Raw genomic sequence first — 21,868 nt, 5'->3', positions numbered from 1 at the left:
GAGAAGTGCTGGGCTGTGCAATATTTAAGCTGTGGCAAAGTCCATCCTGCTCTTGTCTTCTGGGAACTTCCTGTATTTTTTCTAGTGCACTAAATACTGTGTGTCCCATTTGCAGACCTCATAACAACTGTGGATAGTCTTTCTCTCTAAACACGTCTGTTCATTGGGTTTTCTTCTGCATATAAATGCACTCTGTGGTCATTTTGAAGGATGTGTCTGCTACACTGTTTCATTAAACTGCCACGTTATCAGGTAATTGTTTAAACATAATGCCATAGCACTATCAAAGGGAAAGGTGAACTAATGGCATTTGCAAATGTCAGGGATTATCTTAACACTTTTATTATAGTTTATAAAAGTAGGTTCAGGGCATTCCATGGCAATTATTTCCACAGAAATTGGTTATTTAAATAAATTGCTAATTATCTGGATATGACAGTATTGAAAACCCTGCTAATGAGATATTTGATAAGTGTAGCTTATGGTGGCCACCTACAGGTGGCAGAAAGAAAGAACGAGAGGAATAATTGCAGTCAGAAGGGATGTGATGAAAATGGTTTGTGTGTAACCTGCAAGTTTCCCTGGGCTGTTTGCAAATGCAGATTATGTACAGTATTAGGCAGCATATGCACCATGCAGAAAATGTATTAACAAAGAATTGTTTTCTGAGCCTTTTTCCTGGTCTCCAAACTTTCTTATCTACTTACTTTCCGAAGCATTGGATTGATATCTACGGTGTCTGAACTTTTCCAGACCATTTTCCTTGTATAATGCTTTTCACCTAAATTGGTCATTAGGTTCTTTTCTCATTAGCATGATTAATTTTAACAGTCTGGGAGATAACTGTGTCAGTTTTCTTCCAAGAAGGTGTCTACAGAAGGAGGAAAGGTAATGTTACTTGGATTTGGGGGCTTGCAATTTTTAGTAGCAGGCTTTAGTGGTGACTTAGTACTAAAAAATTATTTATCAGCTGCTTCTTCTTTGTAATATTTAGGCTCAGTGGTTTATATCTCAAATTTGTAATATAATGTAATGCAAAATAAAAAATATTTTTACTTGAAAATGCACAGAGTGGGGAGAATTGACCCAAATTCATTTTTATTCCATCTGGTATCCATAGATAGAACAATTTGGTTTGGGTTGATGTACTATCCAAGGAGTGTTTGCTTTCCTTTAAAATCTGTTTCTGTTCATAGAGAGTTTGATAAAGAGCATTGAGACTGTTTCAAGATTCAGTCTCAGTAGTACCAGTCTGAATTGACTCTGTTGGCTGTTTTTTAATGAACCTTGATCATCTTTACTTAAAGGCCTTATTAGAGCTACTGCATATATGCATTGAAAACTTTAAATTATCAAATTGGTCCAATATATTGCAAGTGAGAATGTAGCCCAGTACTCAAGACGTCTGAGATTATTTCCCATTGGTGGATCACTGGGATCAGATCTGAATTGTTTCTGCTAGGAATTCCCAGAGCTACTGAGTTGCTTAAAACTTAACACCAGTCTTCTTGAAGAAGGTTTGGCTTTCAAGCCTCAGTCTAGTGAACATTTTTGTGTTTGACAGGATCAAGTCCTCTCAAGACTCCTAGTACTTATGGAGTCGTAATAAAACATGTGTCTTCTGGCATTGGTAAAGGGTTTTTTACTTCCTAAGGAAAAATAAACAAGCAAATAAGCAGGTATATTACCTTTCATCAGTTTATCATCAGCCTGCTATCCTCAGTGGACAAGAGCAGTTCTGCCTACCTGTGCTGATAAGGGAGAGACATTTGATTGATGTATGTTCTCCTTCTCCTTCATGTTGTGTTGTGTTGGATTTCCTTGACTGATAGTCTGAAAAGTCTTACCTTTTATTTTAAAAAAAAACCAAAAACACAGTAGAGCAAGCCAAAGCTCTTAAAGAAAAAGGTCAGGGAGTTTTACATCTTAAAATTATTTAATTGTTTATGTCTTTCTGTAATTGCAAATATTTGTTCCATAATTAAAGAGGTTTGAAAGAGTAACTTTCAACATATAATAGCATCTCATCTCCATGATGTCTTTTTCTATCTTCCATTTTTATATCTCACTCCTGCCTGAAGTCTTGATAAATGGACTTTGTTTATTAAATCTCATTATTTTACAGCAAGGTAAATGATAGCCACATCTAGCATCTGGTAGGAGCTGTAGCACTTCTATCAGGAGAGTAACATATCAGCAGTTTCCTCAGCTACGGGTGCTTAACTAGTGAAATTACAGATCCCAACGTGTCAAAGTATGTGGTAGATGCTTATCTTTTAGTATGTGAGCTGTCTTTCAAATGCATGCTGGATTTGGACCTCAGCTTCTTAAATACCATTGGATTTATCAGAAAACGTTCTGCAAATTCCCACTACTGCTTACAGATCTTTTAAAATTTGGCACTAAATCTCCTTTATTTCAGCCTTTTAAAAACTCCTTCTCCACAAATCCCTATAATGGAATTTATTACCTTCCTATGTACTTGTATGAAAATGCAGGAAAATAGAGACTGTTAGTCAAATTGAGTGTTCATTTCCTTTTTTTTTTTTTTTTTTTTTTAAATTTGCCTTCTTTTTTAATAGGTTGGCATTACTAGTGTTTCAATTGTTGGCCTTTTTTTTTTTTTTTTTTTTTCCCTTTAATCTGGTAGGTTTTTTCATCATTTCATTAGGCAGTAGGATCTCTATCACAAGCAAATCGCATTCTATTTCAGCCCAGCAGCTTTTGTTACAGAGGGGGAAGCTTCTGAACTGTTGACGAAAAAATGTAAGGGAGAACGGCTTCAGCTTATGTTATGCTTGTTCCGTATGACATGGACTAATAAAAGAAATGCTGGGATGCCCTTAGTTAACCCTCTGATTGTCATTACATCCATTTATTTACTCTCCTCAGAAGCACTTCTGAAATGTTTTTAAATTCATTTGGGTGAATTATAAATGAATGGAATACTTTTGCAATCATACCAATTTATCACTAATTTACTAATCACCAAATGTAAGTAATAACTCATATTATGAATATCAAATTCAGCTAGTACTAAAAAGTACCTGTGTTCCTTAATAAATTCTAAGTCTCGTTGCTAATTCTGCTAGACTTCATTGAATCATCTGCTTGATTTCTTTGGGCTAAATGAAGGCCTTTCTGATTACCTATTGTGCTGAAACCTTAAATAAGCTGTGATTTGGTCCTTTTCCTGTACTGACCATGTACAGAGACAGTCATTTAAGTAAGAAGGGGGCTAATTATATTCTGGAAATATTTTCTTGTGGAACTCTTTGCTACAAGCTATCTTTAAGGCCAAGGGTCTACAAGCTTTTAAAACCCATTAAAAACAAATCTTAAGAGTTACATTGGTTTAGAAGTATATGAATCTTCATGCCTTAAAGAAGATTGGGAAGACATTTCCCTGTAGCCACATGATTTCTGAGTTACCAGTGTCTGTATTCTTTCATCTTTCTAACAAGCAGCTACCTCATCACAGTGAGATTCTGGAGCTGTGTCAGCCTGAAAGCAATGTAGCAAGTCTGATGCTTACTTCCAGCTTCAATTTCAAAAACTGAATATTTGAAGAATTTCCTTAACTACTGTTTTTGGTGAAACTATTTTCAGTGGTTTTGGCTGTGTAGTGTAGGTTCTGGCTGTGTAGTGTATGTTTTGGCCTGTATGCCTTCCAAGAGCCTTTATTTCTAAATCTGTCAGAGCAAACAGCATGGTTTCCATTTTTTTTCCCCTCAAGCATTTCTGTAAGACTGGACCATTAATTATGTCAAAATATTTGCTTTTCGGACACTTAGCAGTCAACCTTTTTAAAAAAAATAGTTTTGTTCCTTTCAAACACATTACAATCAATCCAGCCCTAACAATGGGAAATAGTCCCTAGTGTCCTAGGGAGAGTTCCTGTTCAGCTCCAGATCCTTTCTGTGATCTGTTCTGTGGGGATCTTAGATTCTTTAAAGCAGGTTCGGTGAGATTTCACATTTTTATCCATCAGGCTCTAGTTTTTTCTGAAAACATATCAATAGTGCATCTTGGGTTAGGCTGTCTCTTTCATGTGCATAAAGTTTAGTTGCTGTTACCTCATGCAGCACTGAGGGGGAAAAAGACTGCTTGACAGCCATAGCCATACAGGTCCTCTGGGAGTGATGTGTCATCTCTTACACTTATTGTTGCCCAGTGATGGCATCAATTTATCCTAAAGCTTCTCTAAGTTAAGTAGAAACTTTAATAATGTGGAGGTTATCTAGAGAAATCTCAACTAGCCTAAAAAATAACTGGAAGTGTCATCTATCTTTGCTGTTCATCACGTAATGAGCAGCATCTGTAGGCATATTTTAAAAACTTGCATACCATCAGTAGATATGGAATATTTATCAAAGTATGAAATGTAAAGTGCAATGAAATAGCACTTTCAAACAACTTTTAGTTGAATATAATTAAATGAGATGTTTGCTCTTACTTGGACAACATTTAGGTTCAAAAAAGAAACCTGAAACCTGTGTAGAAACATAGATCTCTTTATCTACAGTGTACTGTATGGTAAAGTATTGCTTTCTGTCTCAACATTGTTAGTCTTCATTTTGAGCATCAGCTAAAATGGTCAAGCTAACCTTGCATTGTTTTTCCAAATGTTTCTTCCATTTTCTGTATTCCAGCCACGTGCGTAATTTGCTGTACAAGTGTTGATACCACTTGAAACCCACTTGGTGTCAGTTTGTAAATTAATTTAACCTCTGCACCTCAGAATTAGATGTTAGTTGCTGATGTTGCTGGGCCATGAGGGATGTGGAAGTTCCATCAGGGTTGTTTGGGATGTTGCTAACCCAGTGTCCTGGTTTTCTGTAGGAAATGCTATCCGGCCCATCGCCCTCCGCGCAGTGTCTGCCATCGCCCGTGCTCTCCCAGGATTTCCCATCTTGGCAACTGGAGGCATCGATTCTGCTGAGGCTGGACTTCAGTTTCTGCACAGTGGGGCTTCTGTCTTACAGGTACCGCTTCTTTCTTTAAAATGTTGACGTTCAAGTAACTGTGATGAAGATTGTAATGTATCTTCCTTTCAAACTTGGATAGTGCGGAGTTTCTACCATTGAAAAGAATTTTCATGGTTTTAACTTCGTGCTGCTTGCTTCATTTCACATGGAGGAGGAGTTGTCAAAAGAAAGCTTTGGGTGTTGCAATACCAATGTGGGAAAAGGCTAACCGTGAGTTTGCTAGTACTTATTATGTATGGCTTAATCTCTCTTCCTTGTCACACAAACAGGGTTGACACGGAGTTAAGCTCAACCTATCTGTTCTTCCTGTAGTCTCAGTTTTTCTCTTCTGCAAAAAGCCTTCTCAAGGTGAGCGGGCTTCCAAAGAGCACTACTTTGGTCTCACAGGGAGCCAGTTTAAAGTAACTTTTGTTTATCCAGGTGTCTGTGTCCCTTAAGGATGTTCATTAAGACATGAGGTGTAGTGCTGCAGCCACTGCATGCGGTGCTGGTGTTGCACTGGAGTGAGGTGTCAGCTGCATTCAGCAGTCAGGCTCTTTGCATGGCCACACTAGCGTGGTTGGTTAGTCCCTGTCATGGAAGGAAGCCTAGGTGGCCTTGTATTTCAGACACCAGGAAATTGGCCAAAAATCAGCTCCTGACCTGCTCTGCCAGGCCTGTCAGGGCACCATTGCAGCATATACGTTAGAATGGCTGAGGAGCAGGTGGTCTTTATGTTGTATTGTTCCACTGTATATTGTTACATTCTGGTAGATTTCAGCCCCTTTATCTGTTGGTCCCACCATACACAACAGCAGCTGTGGATCCTGTGAATATTGGCTTTGTGTCACTCCATGGGATGACTAGAGTGGTTTCATTCCCACAATTCACTTTGACATTGGAATTAGATTGAGTGTGACCATCCCTTTTACACAGCTACAGTGACTGCTGCGATTAGTTGTTTGCTATGTTTAAAAAAAAGAAAAAAAGGAAAAAAAAAAAAGAAAAAAACATGCCAGCTCAATGTTTTGGTTTCGTTGGGTTTTTTAATGCACATCAAAGTTAGCATCTCTGGGAGCTGAAACAGAAGGCTGTTCCTTTTTTATAGACTTGCTGTGTTCCTTGGATTTATTTTGGATTTATTTTTACCTTTTCCTTTTTTTTCTTATTTTTTTTTTTTTTTTTTTTTTCAGTTATATTAAAGTGATTCAAACTTTTCTTTTTCATGGACAGATAAAAAATTGACCTTTCTTACACAATTGTCTGAGAGCTTCCTCCATATAAATACTAACTAATGGTGCAAATTACAGGGCAGCATTTGTCTACAAAAAATTATGTTTGACAAGGAACTAGTTTTAGTGCTCTAGATGCAATTAATTTGTTATTGCTACTGGAGCTGCTCTTTTGATGTCTGTCTGCTGCAATGTTACATGATCTGAACTACACAGAATGAAATTATTTCTGTTCTATGTCTGCTATGTCTGTTTCTGGATGATTAAAAATCAAGGAGTTTAATGTCACTTTTTCACTTCTATTTTATATAGATTGTGTAGCTGTTTGGTTTTTATTCTTTCTTTTATTTTCCTGTTGGTTTGGTAATGGGAAATTCTGAAATATAATTTCATGCAGACATCCCAGTCAGTGCTCAAGAGAAAGACTATTTGATTAAAAAGACATTAATTATTGTTTTCTTTTCAGTAGTAATCAAATTCTCTGGAACTGGCATCCACAAATGACTTGGATCTATATGCATCTTTTGCCCTTTACAGAATAATTTCTCTCTCCAACAAATTTTTCCCAGAGGTGCTGAAAAAACTCTTATTTTGTCCTTAGGTTTCACCAGTTTAACTTAAGTCATCTCTAGAACTGAGTTTAAACTCCTCTGGATCAAAAATATCCTCAGTTTGAGTGGTTTATTTCTGTTACACTAAAGTAGGGAAGTCATTTAAACTAATCTCAGATAAATGGATTCTAAAGTGGCTGTGTAGGTAAGGATCTGAACTACTTTAGTTGCATCCATTTTAAAATAAGCCTTTAGTGAGCTTCATGCAAGATTGTGGTTACGGGCCCTAGGTCTTTCCCTCACGATGGGAAGGACAGATGGGAGAGGGCCATGAGTAATCTCTCTAGAAAGTCGTAGAAGAAAGGCTCTTACTGAGACTAGACTGAAACGTATCTGCTTCTCAGATGAGATACATTGTGACACCATTTTCTGACCTGTGACGCCAGGTCATCTTTGGACACCAGTTAGGATTATGAGAATCATTTCCATTGTTTTCTTTCTAAACAAGGTCATGTAAGTAGCCAGCTAATATCCTTTTCCCTGAATCCCAATCTCTCGCACGTGTCCTTGGTATCAAACGCCAAACTCTCTCTTCTTCAGCCACAACCTCTGTTGCTTACAGCTTTGACATTCACTTCTGCTTTCTCAGTACTGACATACAGAGTGAGTACAGAATTTGTAGATAACATCAAATAAAGTGAGCTACTGAATGATTCAGTGTTTAAGATTCACTGCATACAAATCCCTGAGTTAAGCAGGTAGAAGCTGGGACTGTACCGAGGGAATTCTGTGCGTGTCAGATAGCCTTTATCTAAAGTATCTGCTTTGGATACTGTTGGAGGTGGTTCTGAAGAGACACTCACACTGACACAATGCTGCGCATTTTGTGATCTGACTTCACATTTCCAAAGCCTTGAGGATGCCTTATGACTGATCCAGAGGCAGGAAGCAAGTAGCCCGGGCTTTGGCAGCGATGGAGCGACCTCTGTGCTCAGCTGTGCCAAAGAGGCAGTGGGTTTAAAACCGGCGTGTGTCCCCGCTCTCACCGCCCCGTTACCCAGCAGTGTTGAAAAGGGTCTGACTGTCAGATCATCCAGCATTAGCCATGGTCCCATACTGCAGAGTAGCACAGGCTGTACTGATCATACCATGGAGCCCAGCTCAAGAGCCTGGGACAGCAGCACTTGCTTGGCCACTGGGCTTCCCTTCCTTGTGTCCCAACAAGAGTCCTGTGTCTTCTCTGCCATGGCAGTGGGACGTTCATAGTCTGGGATAATAAGAAGGCTTTGTGTGAGTTGATTTAATTGCAATGTAGCATATCTTTTAGAGGAAGGGTTTATGAATAATAAATGTTCTTCCATTATAGCAAGATCAGGTTTTCCTCTTCAGATATTTCACCTGCAATCAGTTCTCCATTATTTTTTCCAGTTGCTTTTATTTTTAAAACACAGGGATTTATTTTCCATATGTAAAATCATCATACACAGGAATGCAAGTCAGGAGTCAGGTGGTAAGCCATATTTTGCTGTATGCCAGAACCACCTCAAGTTGTATTAAGCAGGTGTGTTAGGAAATGGTGTGGAGAGAGAGTTTCAGTAATCAAAATATATTCTATCCCCTCCTTTAGAAGATGGAGGGCAACATCTTCATGTTGTTACTCACAAAAAGGCTTGGATGTAAGGAATTTTGCAGCAGGTATGGAAAACAAACTAGGTTATTGTAGTCAGTAGTAGCTGGGCTTAAGATTTTATACAGCAATTTAACAGAGCATTCTTCTCCTTTTATGGACTTCAGAAACACTTGCAAGAAGACCCCACTTGTTTTTTAATTTCTCATTAAAGATGGTGAAACCTTTCAGTTATTCTTCACCTGATTCCATTGCAGTATAGTTTTTTAAACATACCTGAATCTATACCCCTTTTTGGTATAGGCATGAAATTAAAAAAAAAAAAAAAAAACCCAAGAACAAAAAAAACCCACCAACCAAACAAAAAACTACCACAAACAAACAAACAAAGACAAAAACCAAAACAAAACAATCAGGCAAAAAAAACCCAAAACAAACACAATTTTAATATGGAGATAATCCTGCACTCATTGTATACCAAGAGCTCCAGCAATGTCTAGAAGCACCTTTCTGTGATACATGTGATTAGAGTTTTCCAGTAAGACTGAGATATTTTATTTCTAATTTAGGTAAGCTTTTTTTAAAGGCCAAATTTATCAAAATTAGATGTATATCAAAAATTTTTGTATGTTTTGCAACATATGTGTGATTTACCGTGTCACACTGATGTTTTGTTAGATTTTTGCAAGGTTTTGAAAGAGACATACGTTTTTTAAAGTCATCTTGCTGCAGGAAATTAAAATGGGAAACAATTATAGAAAATTCCAGCGGAAAGAGAAAATGCATTATGGAAAAAGCAATAAAAGCATAAAAATATTAAAGTAAAAATCACTTCACAGTAGCCTGTATGATTCAATTGTAGATCAATATTGTGTAGTTAATGCATTAGCAGTAGAGCATTAATTTGCAATTACAGCAGGTGATCTGATCCTCTGTGTTCTGTCCATTGACATAAATGACCTTTTGTTGAAAGAGATTCTGTAGTCATTATTTCTAGCAGATGTAACTAAAAAAAAGAGGTAGAACAAAGGGGTACTTTCTAAAGTACACTTGTTTCATGGTAGAACCTTTCAGCATTATATTCTGGTATGGAATACTTTGTTCATCTGGAATATTGGTCATTTTCATGTAAAGAATCTGGATTCCTTTTCAAATAAATGTCTTTTCTCACAAAGTATTGAGGTCACACGTGTCCTCGGTTGCAGAGGTGGATGTCTGTAAAGTTTTCTACCCAGCAATGATTTAAAATCCACTGCTGGAATACTGCTTCTCAGTGGGACAGCCCGTGGCTTTGCCCTGAGCCCTTTTTCAGATCCAACTTCATCGTCGCTCACCTCCCTCTCGTCCTGGCTGGGATGCAGTGCCTTGCAGTGCTGTTCTGTGTGCGCTGTGCTCTTGTCCTCACCGTGTTGTGTTCAGCCTGCGTGCACCTGCTGCCCCTGGCCCTGCCCCGTGACCCTCCTCATCTCTCAGGCAAGGGAAGAGGGTGGGAGTGTGTCCCCAGCGCGGGCAGAGCTGCCATGAGGCTGGATCTGCCCCGTGCCCTTCTCTCCTGCCCAGCGCCAGCTGTGGGTGGGTCCTCCGGGATCTGAGGAAGAACAAAACCATTCTGGAAATGGGACAGCCCATGACAGGAAAGCCATAGTGATGACTTTTGCCTCTGTAAGATAAACTCTCCCTCCAACATGGAACACAGTGGTTTTTGTGAGACTGCTTGTGGATTTTTAACATTTTCAACATGCCTTCCTGTTTGTACCTCTTTGGAACAAAAGTCTTAAGGGATTCAGGATAATTTCATTACTCTTTTTTCTTCAATAGGCTTTTTACTGAAGCATTTAGCTGAGAGATTTTTTAACAGCAGGATGGTCCTTTGTGTGTGAATAAACAGGGTTTTCCATCACAAAAACATGGGACTTGATCCATGAGACAGTATTGTTACTGTATTTGTGCAAATGTGAAACCCTGTAAGGAGCTCTATACTTTTTTTTATGGCTACAGAGCTACAAAGTACAGATCTGGTTCTCCATGCACTTCATTATTCTTCTTTTTAGTCTGTGTCAGTGTCTGTTGAAGTCAGTGAAGAGTCTGATACCTTAGTTAAGTGAGGATAAGATCAGGTCAAAAAATTCTCATCTTGGAATTATTATTAGTGCCATTTAATGCAGAGTGAAGAACTTAAAGACATTCAAATCATGGGAGTGCAGAGCAGGGGAGTGAGGGAGCTGGCCCTGTGTTTTGAAATTACAGGTTAAGTTTCTCCTGATAACCATTGGGGAAAGAATGCTTTGTCTTGCAATGAATAGCCATGATTTTGAATGTAGACAAAAAGCCCTTTGTCTCAGCCCTGTATGAGGAGAATGAAGTCGGATGGATTGCTGCAAGAACAGCCACAGGGTGCCATCGGTGTGGCAGAGCAAGGCTGTGCTTCTGCTTAGACTCCCAAAGAGCCAACCCTTCCTCTGGCCCCTGCCTGTCCTCACCCCAGCACAAACTGCAGGCTTTGCTCTGTGCTCCAAGGCGGATCAGCCCAAGAACAGGCACCCTTGGGCACCAGCTGGACACTGCGATGTTTCTGACACAGGCTGTGGCTTTAGGGGTAGAAGAACAAAATCTTCCTGTACAAAGCTTTCTATGACACAGAGAAGTTAAGGTGCTAGACCTAATTCTTCTCTCATGATTAAAATGGATGAGGGAAGGTTGCTGGATGCAGTGTCAGGCTATCAAAATGATATGAGACAAGATTCAAGGGATGGTACTTTAGACCTACCAAGATTTTTAAGAAAAAGAAATGCCACTTAAGGCAAAACCACTTTTCAGATGTAAGTCTTTTGATTGAGATAAGTGTAGTCTCCTGTAGAAAGAGCAGGTTTTAGACTTTATTCCTAAAGACACTTGATAGGTATTTGTACATCCATTTGAGTATCTTCTGTCACATTTGAGCTTTTGTGGCCATTTTCACTGAAATTTGCCAGAAGAAAGAAAGTGATTCACTCTAACAAATATTGAGAAACAGAAAAGGCAGAGGAGAGAGAGTAGCTGCATTCCTTCACTGTAAGCACAAGCACACTATGAGTTCACCTTTATTAGACCTCTGAGAACCCGCATGGGACATCGCTGTAGGACTGTGTCAGCCACAGGAAAGGCTTTAATTGGCAGTCACACCTTATTAGACGTCAGAGAACCCAACCAGGAGACACAGAGCTGCTGGAAGCCAGATATCATTAGCTCCACTGCTCACAGAGCCACGCACTGAGAAAAGTCTTCAATGGATAGAGCACTGAATGGAGTGGCCGTTCTCTGCAGAGATGAAATTTGCAGTACATGCAGAAACAAAAGAGGGAACAAAGTGCTGTTTGAACATGTCGACAAAATCCAAAGAAAAATGAATGTGAAAGAGAGAAAAGAGTTGGGACAGACATACCCAAGCGTTCACTTCTGAGAACATTTCATTATTTTCTGTTTTTTTCCTAGCCCATTGCTAATTACAGAAATTCAACCTGTTCTCAACTGTCTGTCTTTGCTAATAAAACAAAAAGTAATTAGAGGACTGCCACACTTGCTCCATTACAGATGACTGGGAGAGAAATTGCTAATTGATAGTGAGAGTCTTCTGTGAGAATTTCTTTTAAAGGAAATCAGAATTTGTCAAACAAAATCAATCCATAAAGTTTTTTTGTTATAGTTGTAAAAACCATCAAATTAGAACAGATTTTCATTACTGATTCTTACATATTATTTTGCCACTTTTAATGAAAAGTTGCAATATTCAAATCATCACATTGTAAAGTTACCAACTAAATTCAACACTAATAATGCCTTTTATTTTGTGCAATTTTGCATTAGGTCTACATTTTATTTCGAGCTTCTTAGTGGAATTATCCATTAGCTTTCCTTTATTTCTGCTCATTTCACCAGCTAGTAAATGAAGTCTGCATAGATAGGATTATTATTTCATAAATTTGTAAGAATGAATTAAAGCTCATTCTATAACAATTGCTATTTGTCATTTTCATAATGAATTTTCATGCAAAATAGTTTCAACTATCACTATATGGTAATAATTATTTACTAACAATTAGGTCTCAATTGAGCATTAGTTCAAATGCTGTCCTATAGCGGTCTGGCTATATATATATATGACCTCTGCAGGGGATTTGTTCTCCTGGGAACACTGGGTCTGCTCCCCTTTCCTGCTCTGCCTAACTGTCTACCCTGACTACTTGGGTCTGGCAACACAGGGACTTTCAGAATTGAGACGATGGGAAGAGTAATTGCTTTGGCAATTTGTTTTTCTCCATCTCTCCCAAGGATCCACAATATTGCTTGTCCTTTGAAAACCCAGTACTGCTGCACCTGTTTTTAATGTGGATTCACACTACTGAGGTGGATTTGTGCTGCTGCTCTCTTGCATGAACACGCACAGAGCTGTTCTCCATGTAGATAAAGCACATGGTGATAAAGCACACTGAGTGTGTTTTGTTTGAAGTTTGCACAGTAAATGCAACATGGAGATGACTCTTCACAAGAGGCGGTTAATTGTTGCTGAAATTGTACGCAAGTTATTTTACTCAGCTCAGGTTACTTTCAGACATGAAGCTAGCTCTGTTGTAGACTGAGTTCCCTCGAGTACATGTGGAGGTGACTGGAAATTGAATCTGAAACTGTACCCAGCTCCTTGTTGGATATTGAAAATAAATAGAAGGCAAGATAAGGACAGTGGAAAATGCTGGGGTTTTTTATTCCTTTCTGCCATCTCCAGCCTGTGGGGGTTTTTTGGGGTTTTGTTTGTTTGTTTTGGTTTGGGTTTGGTTTTGTTGTTGTTGTTGTTTTCTGGTTTTTTGGGGGTTTTTTTGTGGTGTGGTTGTTTTTTGTTTGTTTGTTTTTGTTTTGTTTGGTTTGTTTTTTTAATGTTATGTGTGTTGTAACTGCAGGGAACTTGTTTTCGAAAAAGAGAGAACATAAAACATTCAGTATTCCAAAGCTCTGCCATCAGAGAAGTTCTTCTTGGAAACACTGTCAGTGTTTAAACACATGTTTAAGATTTTTTCCTTTTTGTATCATAGGAGCTTTGTTGATCTTTCAGTCAGAGGCTGTACCTGGCAGTGAAAGGAAGAAAGGGAAAGCAAGCAGTGGAAGTGGTTGTGCTCAGGGAAGGCATGGTCCTGGAGCCCACACAGGCACAGGAATGAACTACTGTACAGCTCAGCTGGGGCTTGGTGCTGGGCTAGCTGCAGTTTGGTCACTGATCTTTTTCCTTCCCCAGTGGTAGAAAAGTGGGTTTTCTGCCCAAGAAGGAGGGAGCAATATTTTTTTTCCTGTTACAGCACAAGCCCTCTGATGCAGCTTGATCTGATTGATGAGGAATTCTTTTATCCATGCAATTAGAACAAAAAAAACCTCAAAAACAACAACAACAAAGAAAGCATTATTTTTCGAAGCTAGCATTTTGGAAGCTGGCAATACATTTAAGGGTTTAACTTCCTTCAATATCATGAGTTATATTGCTGCTTTTCCTGCTGATATTTGTTACTTGGACGGAGATAGGTAAAACAATCCCTAAGGAAATGTGGAAGTGGGTTTTTATCTCCGACATGAAGGATTCACAGGGTCAGAACTATTTTGTTCACATGAATCTCACTCTTCAATGGACACAGCAGCTGCTGCACAAATTCGTACAGGCAAGCTGATAAAGGATGAAAGTAATTTTGGCTGAAATATAATGTGAGAGTACTAGAGGGAAAGACTCAGAAGGATGAGGGGTTAATCATTGCAGGACTGAATTGAGGCTCCAAGATAGAAAAATTGCTTTTCTGTTTGATTTCGAGAGGTCTGCAGCTTTCAAAATTCTGGTCACAGGAGGATGTCCCTCAGTAGATGGTTCTCATTAGAATTTGTTGAAAATTTCTTTGAGGGAACTTTTCTTCATTGACAAATTTCTTTTAATCAAAATAGATCTCAAGTCCCTGCTGTGTCTGATTCAGAGTGTCCTGGGATGAACACTGAAGGTCTGCCCTGGATCTGTTAGGCGTTAATGGGACTGAGTATTGCCAGTGATGAAGAAATAGTTATTCTGTCACAGGGAAGTTTAAGCATGGAAAAGTTTTCCAGTTTAGACTGATAATCAAAATTCTAAAAACATGTGGAATTAACACATTTAAAGAAAATATATTATTTGGGTGAATCAAATCTGTTTCAATCTTTTTGCAACATGTTTTGGTTTCGACCTTTTCATTTCAATTAACTTGGATTGCAAAACAGACATTTTCAAGTTAAATGGAGCCATTGCTTTCGATGCTGTCAAACAGCACACGCTGGTAATTCTGAAACTCTTTTCCACATGATTTTCAGAATACCATTCTTTGCTGAAAAGCTTGCTTCCTAGAACTATGCTCATCTCTGACAAATACACCTTTCCAAAAAAGGGATAACAGACCCACTGAATTCTAGAAATGAGGTGTTCCTATTGGCTTGCTCTCAGAAAACAAAAGCCTAAAAACACTGAGAACTGCTATGTAATGTTACATGATGACTTTTATCATCAAACTACCAGGTCTGAGTAACTTAATTGATACCTGCTGTAGAAATTTCTTTGCAGCTGAAGGTTATGGCTTGTGGAAATGGGTCAAATAAATCTACATCTACCTTACACAACTGTTGATGCTGTCCCAGCAGCTGCAGTACCAGTGGGAGAGCTGAAGGATTTAATTTTCCAGGGCAGTACTTATAAGAAAGAGGCAAGATCTTTGGGTGTTAATAAATGAAATATGATGTGATATTCAGCATGTATTTAAAGATGGTTGTAGAACTTCTGTATGTGATTGGACTTTTTACGCTGGGGAGTTAGTTCATCTTTTCAAAGCTATCATTCATTTTGTAGATCTGCAGTACAATGATACCATTTTCTATGCATGGCTGATTATGAAGCTGTTTCCCAGGCTCCTCAATGCTCAAGGCATGTGGAATCATATTTGTTTTCTTAGGAAAGATGATCACGATCAGCACTTCTATCCGTGTGTGTGCCCACCTACTGCATAAAGGTCCACTTTGTAGTTTCAAGAACTGACAGAATGCTTTAGTGAGATAAGAAAATACAACCATTCCTCTAGGGGTGGTTGACAGGGAAAAAACCCACAGTTACCTCAGGGAGCCTTCTGAAAATTCTTGATTTATTCTGCATTTCCCTTCTCAAAGACATGGGATGCAAAATTGTATCGTTCAGGGTCCCTTGATAAGTACCAGTTTCCCACTCCTAAACAGCCAGTTTAGCTATTTAGATCAAAGATACATTAATTGGCAATGGAGAACTTAAGGGGAGGAAAAATAGATTTGAGTAGGCTAGGAATTAATGCATTGGATAACATTCCTAAAGGATTCCTTATAGTGCTCTTATCTCCTGCTGTGCCCTCGTCTGATAAGTGGCTAATGGATTCGCAACATTTTTCTCCTCCATCATTGGCCACTCAACTGCAGAGTTGTTGTTGAGCATGTTGCTGGAGTGCAGGACATGAACTAGATCAGTCTTGCAGCCCCCAAAATCAGGTACTTTGAGGTCTCTCTGCCAGGAAGAGTAGCCATTGCCTTGGTGCTGGGGAAGCTTCTCTGTACACTTGTGTCAGGAGGCTGCGGTGGCTTCAGCACACGCTGTGAGCTCTTCTGCTGCTGCTGCCCAGATGCTGCATCCGTATTTCCATACCTGCAGTCCCTACCTCAATACTCCTGAAGTGCCAGCTCAGCTCTGCTTGACATCACATCAGCATTATGTGGTCCTGTTGTAGAGAGGATCCAAGCAGTTGCAGGAAATACGACGTTTATCCCATAAGCTTGTCTTGCTTGGGCTGGAGACCTTCTTCTCATTTTTAAGTAATTTTCTTTAAATAATTTAAGTATTTATTATTAATTAATAAATAATTCCATTATTTACTGACATTAGACTGTACTTTTGATTAGAGTGACAGTTTATCTCAAGGTTGTCTGATGAAATTTCTTGAGGTATAACAAAATATATTAAATACTTCACTGACTTACTGAGACCCACATGGCATAAGACTATCCAGTCCTTTTTTTTTTCCTTCAATATCGATTTCTTAAGTCTTATGTGAATGTTGCCTGCTTTTCAGACCCTGGAGTTATTAGCATCTTTGAATCTCCTTCTGTGTGTTATCCCTCAAAGTGTCACTAGTAAGCCCTTCATTCATTAGGACTTTAAGTCTAGGACTCAGTAAAAAAGATTAGGTGGGCTTTTTTCCCCACAATTCAGACAATTTATAGATGTAATATTTGAGTCCTTCAAACTGTTTTTTGAAAGCTGTACTAGACTCTGAAACAAATAGTAGTTCATTAGCTCATGTATATTAGTTCAATCATAATGTTTTAAAAAGGCTATCAGCTATCATCCAATTCAGTTTTGCGTCGATCCAGCATCTGAAGACTTGTTAAGTAACATCCCATCTGCTAACCTCTATCTCTAGAGTCATTTAAGCAGCTAATGTGAGTGAATCAAATCATTCCATCTGTACTATATCAATATTTTGGAAGCTTTTTCTTTTCACAAATTTGTTCTTTTAAACAAAAAGTCTCGAGTTTTTTTTCCAAGATTGTACCACATAAACCACTTCCCCTAATGTTCTTAATCCTACAAACCTCCAGCAGAAGTAATAATTAGATAGAAAGGATAATTTAGGCTATGCATTTAATGTTCTGGTAAGTTGGTGTTCAATGAGAGATAAGCAGGAGGAACCATCGTTATAGAGGCAGCCTTTCCGTCGACGTTGGTGTCCTGAAGGTTGTACATACAGAAACGCCTCTCAGAGGAGATTTTATTTGTCTGCGTGCTCTCACATTGCAGCTCTTGCCCCATTATTATGAGCACTGTGTCAGACAATCTGTGCAGTGTCTGCTGATTTTTGCTTCGGAGATCTCGGCACAACTAAATTATTGTACAAGGACTAGAAAACACCTTTTAATTTCCATAGGCAAGAGCTATGCTATATATAGATTGCATGGACCAGAAAGATCTCCCTTTAGTCAAGTCAATTTTTGCCTTTGAGAATAAATCCTAAATTGTGTGTATGCCTCACCTTATAATGCCCTTGCCCTCTAAAATAAAATTAGCCTTCTTAATGTTGGCAATTCATATAGGTATACAGGTGGGCACAAATAGAATCCTTACTGAACCATCTTGCATTCATTCATAGCTTCAGGGTTTTTTTCATAAGAATCCAAATCAATAGAACCCAATCAAGAAAGCAGTAGTTTCAACTATACATTAAATAATAGCTCAGGCATTCATAAATGTTTCTCCAACAAGAAGGTGAATTTATGTCTTCAATACTTATCAGGCATATTTTTTAATAGAAAAAGAAATCTTCTGAAGAAAGATGATTAATGCTGAAATTGAAAATATATTACCATATAAAATAGTAAACCTTTTGTTTATCATTTGAGCATACCAGTAAAAATATTTCAGAGAAAGTCAACCAAATTAATAGCAAAGCACAATTGTTAATGCATTGAAAACCTTCTCACAGGTATCTCAGAGGAATAATAGTTGTTTATCCCTTTGCTGTGGTTAGAATATTAGAAATTGTGAAGTCAAAGGCCAATTTGTTAATTGAATGGCACTTTGAGAGCTATTTTATTTCCAAATCCTGTGCAGTTTAGAACCAAAGCTGAAATAAGTCTTCAGCTTCTGGGGAAGCAAGATGCCATTCTGCTAAATGCTAGAATTTTATCATTTGAAGGGGAAAAAAGGCAAAAAGAAAGCAGCCAGAGACCTACGAATAGAAAAGCATTTGAGATCTCCGAAGGAGTTTAAATCAATGCTCTGCCACAGTTACAGCACAGATGAAAGAGCCTGCTGTCTCAATTGCCAGGAAACTACTTAGAAACTCTCACTTTGATTTGTTTTTTTTGGTAGTCCGTTACATTACCACTAAATGCAATATACGAAGACATCACTGCTTTGATGTTGTACAGCTACAACAAATGGAAACTAATATGGTAGAACAGTCAAGCAATGTGATTTGCATTTGTATATACAAATATATACCCATCAATCTTCTTACTTCTAGACTGTGTATCACTGCCGCCCATCTGCCTCCTTACTGATACTTCTGTTTTCATAAAAGTGACAATTATTTTACACCCATATCCTGAAGAGAGAAGATACATATATTCGGAGGGGTGTAAAAATTAAAATTTTCTCCAAGCCATTGTCTCCCAGAACAAATTCCTCACTTGCAAAACCTTCTAAGAGTGCTTTGAAACAATTTCAAATTGGAGCACAACAGCTGCCAGACATTACAGGATTTTTGTTCGCACAGATATTGTCACACGAAGAATACTTACTCTCTTCTTGCAAAACAACACGTTATTGAACAGGCTAGATTCTCTGACCTGCTCCAGTCTTTTGAGGTGATCTAGCCGTGTATGAGATCATACACAGTACCTCTTATTGGGTGAAAGTAGTGTAGGGAAAAACTGACACAAGCATGTTTAGATCTGCATCTCCTCTGTGGCCTCTGCTGAAATCCCAGGTATAGAAATAATGCAGGTAGGGAATAGGGTTCATTTCTGTCCAGCTTGGATTTTGCCATATAATAATGAGTTTATGTAAAAACTGAAGGTCGCAGGGTAAGGGAGACTGCACATCCTGAAGAGGACTTCACTGTTTCCTCTTCTAGTGTTACAGAAAAAAGATTTCTCCTCTAAAAGATCTCCCAAAGGGAAAATGCACTGAACAGGAATTGCTTTATTGGGTGATCTGGCTGGAAATGCCTCAGGCACTCTGTCCAAATTCTGCACGGATGGCACAGGTCTTCATTGCTGTCCATCAGGATATGCCAAAATTCGGACAGGAACCACTTCTATTTTTGTAGAGAGTGAAACAGAAATAAAATTTAGTGTCTGGGTATTTTTCACATTGTTTCTAGAAACACAGGCTATGGACAAAACTGAAAGGTCTTACACAGACAGAGCTCTCAAAACACAGCGCAGGGGATTTGCCTCAGTAAACAGTTCAGAAATTGGCATCTCTTTATTGTGTAATGATTCTGCTAATAGCAAATGTGTTTACAATGCTTTGTGACTGATATGGACGTACTTGTCATCAGTAGTGAACTTTTCATGAAAATATGTGAATTAGAAGTTTCAGATTCATGTGAATGTTTAATAAAAAAATGTTGTAACCTATAAAAATTATATTGCACAATAATAATCTCCTTACAATTTACTCCAGTTCCTTGATTAAGACTTGTAGTGTCCCTAGATCCTGTGACAAAGTTAAACTCAGTTTTTATGTATATTTAGTAATAGAGCAGACTGGTCATTTCTTATGGAAGACATCAGCAAGGACTTTTGCAGGCCTCTCCCATCACTGCATTTTGCAGAACAGTTTTACGCAGAACCTTAACTGTGATCCATTTCACATCCCCATTCCCCAATGAGATAATTTGTTTACCAGTAGCAAAGCAGATATTGTGTCTTTTATTATCTCAGACCTATCTGTATAGGTTAGAATTGTAACTTACAGTTGCAACTTATGCTGAGCAGTTTTAGATTTCAGAATACTGAGAGCATAGTATCATTGATCATACACTGCGTGTTGGCCTAGGTATCTCTTTTGGGATGTAAGGGGCAACCATTGGACTCTGGATCTGGGAGAAAAGAAAGTAGATCCCGTGTAAAAAATTAAATTATAGCAATTCTACTACTGGGACAGAGCCAGGCAATGCAGTAAAACCAAGCTTGTGCAAAGTTATCTCGGGACAGCACTTGCCAAGAGTACAGCCGACAGTTTTGTTGTGACTCTGTCCCACAGGATTCTCCACAGGGCCAGTCTCTCATCTTCCACAGAAGATACTTTCTGCCTAAATGTTTCAGGTCAAAGGCTGGGTCAGTGTACAGCTGAATGTTAATTTACTCATTAAACAGATCCACTTGGATTACTTAGGATTAAGGGATATTAAACAGGTGCCATCCCTGCTGTGCAAAGTCCCAGCACGGCTGCTTGCCAGAACCTGGGCTGACAAGCCACGTGAGCAATGGATCCAGGGGTGCTCCATTTCATGCACTCATCTGTAAGCAGCTTTAGTTGGCCACGGGATACAGACCACCGCTCTGGCACAGCACAACAGGGGCGTTCTCACTCGTGAAGTCTCAGTGCTGTTCAGGTTTTTGCTTCAGGGTCTAAAGGGAAGCGCATTCCGCTGTGCTTGGTGGGTACCAGCCTGATGCTGAGGAGAGGGGCTGGGCGGGCAGGGCTGGCTGCAGTTCCTGCTGCTGCTCCATCGGTGTGCGAGGCATGGACAGCAGCCCTTACACAGCACTTCTCGCCTTTACCTCCTCCTGAGGTGGTTTAATAAGATGTTAAAGGAGAGGTGGTAGCAACCATTTTGGATACAGCAATATGTGGACCGCAGCAGAGGGAGCTCAGGCTCAGCGCTGAGCTTTGCAAGGGAGGCAAGTGCCTGTTCCCAGTGCAAGCAGCTGGAGCGAAGCGGGGGCGTTAATGAGGTGTGGAGATGGGCTGGTTCAGTTTTCTGTGGTTTTTCCGGATGCCTGAGTTTGAGTCTCACCTGGTCTATCGCCCTGCCACTTCCCTTGTGCTGAAAAGGGGACGCAGTGTCATTTAAACTGGTGATTCAGAGGCAGCCAGGTATGATACTGAAAACCTCTCTCTGTGGTGTAGAAATTGTCATGGCTGATGGGCCATGGCGACCTTTTATCCTGACTTTGTTCACCACCTTTTAAAATGCAGCAAAGGCTTCTACGCTGATTGATGGAAGATACTGTAAGCCTAAAATACAAATCTCACCATCTGATTTGTGCAACATAAGCTCAGAATTTTGGAATTTGCCAAAAACATGGCAAAACTATTTCAGTTGGATTTGTATGTGTTAATGTTTGAAGCTCTCTTGTTCTAGGAAAGGCCCATCAACATAAGCACTTGCTTTTATCCCAGTGAAATCAGTGAAAGGCATTTCTTTGGCTAATTATTCACATCATTGGGCACCATAGTCATAAGGTTTCTACAGAAGAGGAAGATTTCTTGAGACATCTTGTTCTAAGCCTTTCTATGTCATGTAACATTTTTCTTTAGTGCACAGATTTACATTTTTCTTAAAAATTACATTTTGCCTTCAGTTCTGGAACTTTCCTGGTTTTCTAGGGAAGACAAATAGTAAACAGCATATAGAATCACAGGGATCAAATAGTTAGCTCTTGGTGTGTTATTATCCTCCACACATCTTTATATTATTGCAGTTCATAACACTGCACCACAAGCCGGAAAACAGTAAAAGCCTCTTTATTTATAAGGTTATTACAGGTATCCTCGGGTGTATCTCATGTGTATACATCCTGTCAAAATATTTCAGGATTTTGACAAAAGTGTCTGAACTTGTTTCAAGTGACATGACATGGCTTTTAACTGCATTTTTTTATAGTTTTATTATTTTTAAGAGTAGAGAATAGAAGTGTTACCCGTGTACT

At 39.0% G+C, this 21,868-nt stretch overlaps 1 protein-coding gene across 4 annotated transcripts in view; it reads left to right on the top strand.

The window, feature by feature from the left end:
- DPYD (dihydropyrimidine dehydrogenase) overlaps positions 1-21,868 on the top strand; it is a 350,974-nt gene that overhangs the window by 282,144 nt on the left and 46,962 nt on the right. For all 4 annotated transcript variants that reach the window (XM_040073309.1, XM_040073306.2, XM_040073310.1 and 1 more), the window contains one exon: positions 4,843-4,985. In XM_040073309.1, the coding sequence (XP_039929243.1) occupies positions 4,843-4,985 (143 nt within the window). The remainder of the gene's footprint in view (positions 1-4,842; positions 4,986-21,868) is intronic.

This window comes from Hirundo rustica, chromosome 9 (assembly GCF_015227805.2).
Source record: "Hirundo rustica isolate bHirRus1 chromosome 9, bHirRus1.pri.v3, whole genome shotgun sequence".
In the NCBI taxonomy this organism is placed as follows: Eukaryota; Metazoa; Chordata; class Aves; order Passeriformes; family Hirundinidae; genus Hirundo; species Hirundo rustica.
Note: the sequence above shows the minus strand (reverse complement) of the source record. Positions and strands in the feature narration are given on the sequence as shown.